The 9,414-nt window shown below is 43.1% G+C and overlaps 2 protein-coding genes across 2 annotated transcripts in view; one reads left to right on the forward strand and one right to left on the reverse strand.

Annotated features, from left to right (window-relative positions):
• Positions 1-9,414, forward strand: part of T265_00243 (hypothetical protein) — a gene marked incomplete at both ends in the record, with an annotated part of 68,579 nt that overhangs the window by 8,307 nt on the left and 50,858 nt on the right. Inside the window, 4 exons of the mRNA XM_009163951.1 lie at positions 423-604; positions 4,928-5,108; positions 8,571-8,733; positions 8,768-8,823. Coding sequence (XP_009162215.1) covers positions 423-604; positions 4,928-5,108; positions 8,571-8,733; positions 8,768-8,823 — 582 coding nt within the window. The remainder of the gene's footprint in view (positions 1-422; positions 605-4,927; positions 5,109-8,570; positions 8,734-8,767; positions 8,824-9,414) is intronic.
• T265_00244 (hypothetical protein) overlaps positions 1-9,414 on the reverse strand; it is a gene marked incomplete at both ends in the record, with an annotated part of 49,177 nt that overhangs the window by 7,771 nt on the left and 31,992 nt on the right. The window lies entirely within an intron of this gene.

A 9,414-nucleotide genomic window follows, 5' to 3' on the forward strand; every position in this document is an offset into this window, starting at 1 on the left:
ATATATATATATATATGGCAGTTTTAATGGAGCACCAGAAATTATGAACCCAGAGTCAAAAAACATAAACCAGCATCAAGACGGTGGTTCCTGTTTAGTCACAAAAAATTCTTCACCACTGTGTGTGTGTCCGTTCATTCCTAGTCTTTCAATTAGAAGGTCACTTACTCCTCTATTCCATATACAAGACTGTCCCATCCATAAACTAGCCATACAGCAGGTTTAATTTAGGCACATTTTGACTATTTGTCACTACTTAGTATTGATATACACCGTTGCACCCCACTGTTTGCCCACTGTGACAGACTTCATGTTTTGTTCCCAACTGTACAGAACATCGCATTTGGGTTGCAGCATAAATTCTGCATGTGATGAATGAAAACTGAAACAATATCTTCTTCTGTGGGTTTTTCTCTCCCTAGAGGTCAAAACGCTGGCCCAGCCGCAAAGAGAGGTTTTGTCGGAAGCCGATTTGAACAAGTTGGTGGATGTTAAAATCGCTGAAACTGACACATTCTGGATATTTGATCGCGCCCCAACAGTTACGTCACAAGACGCCGATGACGCACAACAACAAACCAAACGCACTGCAGCGTACAAGGCAGTTGAGTGTGCATAAGTATTCTAATCGTTTTGGTGACAGTTGAGTAATTCCCGTTTCTAATGATGTAACCTGGTGCGGCTGAGTATGTCATGTTTTTCCAACAGTGGAGAGAACTCCCCTGAAGTGAAATGAAAACATAAGTGAACGATAATATCCTCATTTTTCTTGACGTACATTGAAATCGATCCCGGTTTGAACGATAATGACTAATTGTTTGCTACTCATGAGTAGCTAAACGATATGTCGAAATTGGCACTGCAAACTACGCTGGGGTGTGCGCAACCCTGGTGGGTGATCACGTTCAGTGATTCCGAAAATTGGTCATTTCTGTAAACCAGATGGGTCAACGTCTGGAAGCGTTCAAATTTCCACTCAGCTGAATAAGTTGAAATGCTCGACGAAAACCAAATTCATTCGCTTCTCGTCCGTGCAGGTGGAAACAGAGAGTTGGATAATACCCTGCTTACAACCTATACATGCTAGGAAAAAAGACAGTAAAACCATTCAAGACATTCAGGGTATTAACAGGGGAATAGGTGGAGGAGAGGTAGGCGGTGCAATGTTTTCACGGATCAATCTATCATTTTCGATACATTCACTCTCTTTATACATCCTTAAGCGTGTCCAAACCTGGAATACTTCGGTACATTTGAGTATCACCGAAATTTTTGGACTTTCTTCCATATGGGAGGACTCTTGCCATGAATAAAAAAATCCCTTCTGTTATAAAACTAAAACTTATATACGATTTCAGTATCCTGAACCTGAGAGTGAAATTTTGGGTTGAATTGGACCACATGGCTAAAATAATATTTTTCATTTGCGTTGGCACTGAAGCACGAGAATGCAATAGGATATTCCGGTGTGACGGTTTTGAGCCCCCGTTCATTTCATCTGGCAACCTTTAACATTCGCACTCGGAAACAAGCCGGAAAACTAGCTGTTCATGCATGCAAGATGAGTTGATCTTTCGTTTGTGTATGCCGTCTGTTTTTGGTACGAGGACCCACCACCGAAGTACGGTTGTTTAACTGACACAGCCACCGGTTTCCGTTACGCACATCTGGTGACTTAGAAGCCACTGAGGCCGGTTCAACCTGGTTTACCATTCTTTTAGTCCACCGAGCTGAAAAGTCCCTGGTGAAACGGTTTTTCATCGACAGTCATCTCTCTGTGGTTCTTTAAGCAGTACCTGAAAGTGTCCCGGAAAACGCTTTTTGCTCATTTTAACTGCTTATCCGCAACAGACTGCAGCTTTTGTACCGGCAGAGAGCTTTTACGACGCTTTGAGGGCCTTGTGTTGGTAGACTAAGCGCTTGGATACTGTAGTGACTGTCGGAGATATAAACTCGAAAACAGGCAGACAGCACTGCGGATGTGTCTGTTGTTGACTGCTTGTCTTGGACTGGAATCGAGAAACACGAACAAAAGTGAACGCATGCTGTGGTGGTAATGACTACGGGTTTATCTAAGCACTAGATATCCGGCAGTATTCTAAAATTGCTGGAAGTACGGACACATATTCCTCCTGAATAAGAGTACAATAACCCTCAACGAGATATCAGAGATCAGGTAAAAAAGCATCTGAACGGATCAATAGGCCTGGTTGGTAATTTGTTGAAGTCAATCACGTCAGAATCAATCAGAATCAACCAATCACGTCAGAAGATAACAGATAGCCCTCGAATGCTATATAAGCGCACGCAGGCAAGAAATCAACTGCGCACTGATGATGTCTCCTCGTATGGTGACGAAACGTTTGCAAGCCAATTGCCAAGCTCGGCGAACAAATCAACAGCCACCTGATCAACAACCAAGGCCTGGTTGGTTTGGAAACCTTAGATGAAGGAAGTCACAACCTCTGGAAGTGTCCGTAGAATGTTCGAGATGAATCGCGCAAGAAGGCCAAGGAAGCCTCTGGCTATCATAACGATCACTGATGACCTCCAAAAAAGAAGTGTATCTGAATTTTTAGGATGAACATTCAATAATAACTTAACTGGCCGCCTGCAGTTTCTCACTCGATTTGCCAACCAGTAATGCAGTCATGGGTGGCTTCAGAAGTGAGGGGTTGTCCTTTTTTAATTTCAGGAGCCACCGAGCTTCTGGTCCTGACGACTTCTCACCGGTTCCGTTAAAAACACAGGCGAAATACTCAGTCGGTGTTTCTCGAACTTATTTGACTCTACCTGGGTGAAACAGACCAACCCAACCAACTGGGATTCATCGCTGATGCTATCCTTTTTAAGAAGGAGGGCTCGTAGTGAGTGTGGAAATCACTGACCCTCTGTTGTGGTTACACTCTGCATAGCTTATTTCACGCTGCCTCAGGAGAGCACGTGAAGACGGGGTCTGCAAAGAGAAAACAGGATTCCAGCTTTGAAAGAGCTTGGTGGACCGGGCCTTCACATATTGTCAAGTAGTGGAATAGTTACATGCTTATGGATGCCCCACAATTTTAGTCTCCCTTGGCTACAAAAATACGTTCAATTCCGCCAACTGGCTAGTTTTTTCCAACAAGCCTGCACAACAAGGTATATCCAGTAATTTTGTGAATATTATGTACTGTCTTTATCCACATACTTGTGGGTGTGTGAGTGTATGAAGAGCACTTCAAAAGCTTTCATACCAACAGTGATTTCTAGCAGCGATGCTCACTCCTTCAATTTCTGTCTAATTCCATCATTAATTAGATGATGAGGCGTACACCACGGAGTCCAGTTCTCCCGAGCAAGAACCCTGTAGACCTGGAATATGCATAAAACATTGTTATCATTTTTAGAAAAATCAGGAAACTCAATCTTTACTTTAAAAGCCGACCAAGGTCATCTAGTCCTTTGGTATGCGTTTTGTGTCCACACGTTGATAAGCCAAGCTACCCCTGAGAATTCAAGGAGTGACAATGGAGGTTGTGGGACAATGTGCACATCTCGGAAGTCGTATTTGCCCTACGAGGAGTGTGACAGGCGAAGTGAACGTACAAACCCCAAGGGCCAGAACTGCGTTCGCCAATTGGCTCTACCTTTTGCATCTAAAGGTATCTCACTTGGTCTCGAAAACATGTATATCAGACTACACTTTGGGCTGCGAAACTTGGCCATTTCAAGTGCACGGTCGAAGGATTCTTCAGGTCTTTGACCAGTGGTGCCCGGAGTTAGCTGGAGCCATTACATTCGGAATGAAATGACCAGCAGACGGTTTTTGGGTAAAGTAGACGATACTCACTCAAATAATAGGCCCAGCCGAGATAATTTGGCTGGGAAGTGTTTTATGCATACCAAGTTATCGCCTACCAAGATAGGAGCTGTTTTTCGTGTCCGATTCGGAATGGCCGGAACCTAGAGACACTGCTGGACATGGAAGAAGGGAATGAAGATGTTACGAAAAGTTTGGGTGCTGTTCACCTTCCAGGATGGGACACGGATGATCCTCCTTGCGCGTGAGTGGCAATCCTGAACAATATGGCCGATAACCAATGTCAGTAGCCTTCCAACTGTCAGTTTCTATCTAGATCCTTTGACTGAGTGTTGTAGGTGTGGCCACCTCGGAGTTTTGTTGTGGGCTTGCCCCAGCTTCCTTCCCTCACTCCATTCTTTCTTCCCTGCATTCTAAGGCTTTGTTGAGACAAACTAACGTGGTCGTACGGCAGTAAAGCGCCAGCGTTATTCTACAGTGTTGCTGTCAGTGATGAAGGTGACGTTTAACCACAATGACTGTCAAAATATTTGTTGAATATTTTTCTTGAAGGGTGTCGCATATGTATTGCAGTGGTTGCACTGATGCATTGAGTAGGCTTTTAAGTCAGTCGAACTAAAAGCCACTCTCAGTCGACGCCGGCACATCACATTAAACTGAATGGATGGATTATGAAGCTACAAAATCAACCAGGATATTGGGTTCAAATTGCAGCGTCCCATGTATTTTATGTTAGTGGTGGTAACCAGCAACAGACTAGAGCAGATCGTCTTTGAGAGGGTAGTCCCTTGAAAAAACCTTGGCGGATATAACAATGATATAACAGAGTAAATCGAATATGAAAACATCCGTCTGGTGGCACCCGGAAACCTAACTTAGAACAGTCTTAGAATGAGTGAATGCGTGAACATGTCCACTCACCCAACCCCATTCTTCGCTTTAAGTGGATCAATGCAAACTGGATGAAGATACAATTCCTCCAGGACTGATTAGATTACTGACGTTCGGAAAATTCTTACCAAAGCCTTTATAGAAGCTTGAATGTTTCATAATGGCCATAAGTTGTGAACTGTATAACCTTTTTCACGATTAACCCCCAAGGTGTGTACACTTTTTATGTATATCTAGTTACTTGCAGCCAGAGCTGGAAACGACCGATACATGGAACGTGGAATGAATACATCCAATAATCCTGTGATTTCCAAGTCTGTCCAGACAATACGTATCATTACCCATGAGCGTGCTGCAATGGCAACCGTATGGGACATGGCAGACACGTTTAAGGAAGAAGAAGCTACGGAACACTCAGGTGAGAGCCTACACTGGTAAATGTAGCAGGTACATTCTGACTAAAAATCGAAAAAACTGCTGGTCAGGTATGTGCACTTATTGCATAATCTTTGTTGTGCAAAGACAAAGGGTAACTTTGAACTAGCCACTTTACCAAACTGCACCCAGTTGAACCAAAACCAACTCCTTAAGACTAGTAAATCGTATGATAGAGGCTGTTATGCCAAAGTCATTTTTAGAAATGCTCTTTACCAAAGACAAATTTACCTCTGGAATCCTGCGCAATTTGGATTTTCTTGGAGTTTCGGGCAACGCCCCATTGCTACGCCTTAAACTGTGAGAACACTAAGAGCACCGATGGCCTAATTTTATGCAGTATTATTTTGATATGCACTGAAAACAAAAACATCATTTTGCGAAAAAAATTGGTTTAATAAAGTGAACCTATTGATGATGGTGTGAAGATATTTGATAATTTTAAACATTCATTCATTTTAAACATTCTTTCTGTAAGCAAAACTAATCTATGATGAAAAACCTAGAATAACCAAAAAGATGTTTCATCTTTGTTGGTAATTATCAATAGTGCATATCTCATGAAACTCAAGAGGGTTTCAAAACCGCGATCACTTAACCGGACAGCTATTCGTTCGGTCACGGGTGGCTTATCACCATTGTGACTAGCTCGCTACTTATTCTTCAGTCACCAATACCGCATCACGCGGTCAAGTACTGACTACCTTCTCGAGTTACGAATCTGCGATAGGAGTTTCACTCGCCTTGTAAAATTATTCTTCCTCTGAGCTACCTACAGATTGATGGTGAACACGGACAAACTAAAAAAGCACGCCTGGTGACCAAATATTATAGAGTAGTAGTAATAGAGTAGATAGTAAGTAGTAGATAGTAAGAATAACAACAGTGGTTAGTAGCAACAACAACCTCCATGCACAATGTACACGTTGCAGGGTGACTAAAAGTAATTCCGTCACAATAATAGTTTACCAGTTTCGATGCCCCATCCTGGGAGCAATTAATTAACATACACTACTTTTGCTTTGGTTGTCACGCAAGATAGTAACGTTAGGACCAGTCCAGATTTTTTAAGTTTTAGAATAAGCTACTAGTTCTAGAGTTCTTTTGAAGGCTCCAGGAGGTGCCTTCAACCCTTCCGTTCAGCAAGGGTCTTCAGGAAAGCCAATGATCCTAATGTTAAAGCAGTAATTGGAACGCATACTTTACTTCGTGCAGAACCAATGAAACAACTGATAACTTTGTTTCCTCATGATGTCAGGCGTCATGAAGTAAAGTCACCTTTGCGAATTGTATAGTGGGTCGATTGATTGCACCGTCACCCGAGTGACTAGTCGCGCGGTGTGTTCAAGCACCTTGTGCTAGCCTACCGCAAGTATTCTGGAGTGCCTGCATCTCCCAGCGCTCTCCCAATGACAACAGAACTACTGAAATCAAGTAACCACTATGTATTGCAGTGCTTTTAGCTAAGCGCGATAAGGGTTACGGGTGTCTCATCCTGAAAGGCTAAATGCACAAACAACATTTAGCCTTTTTCCCAACTCTTTCATGCCCCACATCGCAGTTTGTGTTCTGAAGGGGGCAAGTACTTATCTCGGTAGGACGCATTTGACGGTGCTGGACGTTTTCGTCGACTGAAGTGGTCAACCAAATATCTGTTTTCTGATTACCTTGTTAAGAATTTCTTGAATCCATCCTACGCTAGCGAAAGCCTGAGGAAGCCTCAGATCACCTGCCCCCATACGCCATATCTCCAAATCATACGGGGACACAGCCTTTACTGTAGCCTCCCAACAGAATCCCTGAGACTTAGTACTGCTTCTTGACACCACAGGTGACGAAAATCGGTGGAGCTTTTGGGAGTTGCGCACTGTGGTAACATTTCCCCTATTTATAGTGAATTTCTCTAGGAAGGATTTCCAGAAATAGCAGAGCAGAAGCTCTCTCTTTCAAGGGAAGGTCCGTTTTAAGTGAGAATCCATTAAATAATCGTGTAAAAGCCGGAAGAAAATTATTTCGTGGAGCAAAAGGCATTTTTCTGCGTGCAAGCATTTTGCGCCGTACTTGTATAACGACCTGTGGGAGCGAGTAGGTAATCGCAGGCTGTCGCTTCAGCACAATATTTCAGCTATATGATAAAATAACCAACCGTGACGAACATGGAGTAGCAGCGAACTATTTCTACAAGTGGTTCTTATGCACTTTATCACAGAACCCGTTAAGCCCAAAGGTTTAAAGGGGATTTATTCCTCTGATGCTCGAAAACTAGACATAATGATTGAATTTAGATGTGACAGAAAAGAGCAGGACACTGATTCTAGTGCCTATGAACTACTGAGCTTTATCACACAAACAGCGCAAACAGTTGGCCCAGTGAACATCTGTAAGGTCTGCGGCATAAAGATTCTGGAAGGGTATGAACACCCAGATGCACATCAGATAATCAGACCAAACGACATTTTTGGCCTATTCCGGCGGCGAGGGGTGCGGGTGGTTGAATCATAAATGGCCCGTGATTCGAGCCGCTGTGTGGACTGATAATGGTCTTAAGATTCAACAAGGCTTCAATGATCCTAGAAGTTTTCGTGTGAAGAGAAGAACTATGTATTATTAACGTTAGTACTAATAATAACAATGGGTATATAATAATTCCTAAAACTTTAACCAGTTACTGGTCCGATGCATGTTCTAACTTTTGTTTTTACGGCCATTCTAGCCATGAACGCAGCGAATAATTCAGACAGCCTTGTTCTCGATGTATTTGGAAATAATGAGTTGAGAAATAACCTCCTTTTTTGATATGTATTGCACTCAGCTTGAACGCACTTTAGTCGCAGCAGGAGTGAAAATGCTATTCTGTTAAGGTGCTGATGTATTCTGTTGAATATCAGTTTTACGGCTATAGTAATTGTCTTCACTACCTACGAAGCCTTCCGTAGGGGGCGAGCTAACACAAAAGGCGATATTCACTTTGGAGTATGTCAGCATGGGTAGGCAACCCTTTTCGTCCCTTGTCGACTGCTCGTTGACTGAATGCGTCCCTTCTACAAAATATGCCCATTTGTGGTCAGTCAGCAATTGGCTTGAAGAGAGAAATGTAGGCAGCCCTGCAAATTCTTTTCAACCACATTTTATTGTTTGCTTTAAGTGCGTTTTTGTTCAAACTACATGTAACCTGGTTAAAAGAGGCATTTCACGTATCACGTTGGAGTTTGAGAGGAAAGTAGTTGGTCAGAGAACTAGCCAAATGCATATCACAGGATGAAAAGCGTATATGCATGTGGGGGGGGTTGCGGGTTTCAAGCCTCTGTGGCGCTACCTGACTGGGAAGTCCTGACAAGCGGGCCAGTCGATCGTCACAACCAGGACAGTTACTGGGTCGTCGTATCGATGATGTGTCAGGCATACTAATCACATCGCTCAAGTGCGATCACGTTCGCCCGTTCAGATGTGAGAATTCAGATGCGCCCAACATACGCTGGTGGAATAGTGGTAACACGCTCGCCTCGCATGTCAGGTGTCCGGATTTCAAACCCCGACACGGCCACTGGATGTGCACTGCTGATGAGCTCTAACAACAGCGAAACTCGAGTCCAATGCTCCCCCCTTTGGTGTGGATTCACATGAATAATTGCGCCAGGACAGGAGGACGACTGTTCAAAACGAGAATGATGTAAGACTGAAAACCGTATACTTGAAGTGTAAGTGGGGATATATTCTTGCTTGTTTCCTAGTTAGCAGTCCACAGTCTAGTAAAATTTTGCCATTTAACAGGTCTACACCGAATCTCTCTGATTTTCAACTGGATGGAACAACTCGTACTGCCTCGGGGCTTTGCACTTGCTATGTGAAATCCTCTGTCTAAACTTCAACACCTACTGACTACCTAGAAAAGTCATAAGAATTTGTAGGAAATGTAATTCATTATTGGGGCTTCTTCTGGCCTTCTTAGGATAACTGCAAACTAAAACTAAATCTTGTCAAACGCGCGGGTCGCTTACTAGGTTGTCTCCATTGGAAGGTGATGCAAGTTCATTGAAACTGAGGAGCCTGAGTTCCTTGGATAAAAGATAAAGTGTCTCTCAGTAAGTAGGCTATGAAGGTGCCCGATATAATATTACGCTTTCTCTAACGAGGTTTCTCTTTTGGGTTTGATACAGCACACTTGTCGATCAAATCCAACTACAGTGGTCAGCCAACCAAAACACAGGGCAAACCAACCAATGTAAGCCAATGCAAAATGCTGCAGATTTATGCATATTTATGCTCCGTTTGTAGATAATAAGGGTGCT

Source organism: Opisthorchis viverrini, assembly GCF_000715545.1.
Source record: "Opisthorchis viverrini unplaced genomic scaffold opera_v5_2, whole genome shotgun sequence".
NCBI classification, from domain to species: Eukaryota; Metazoa; Platyhelminthes; class Trematoda; order Opisthorchiida; family Opisthorchiidae; genus Opisthorchis; species Opisthorchis viverrini.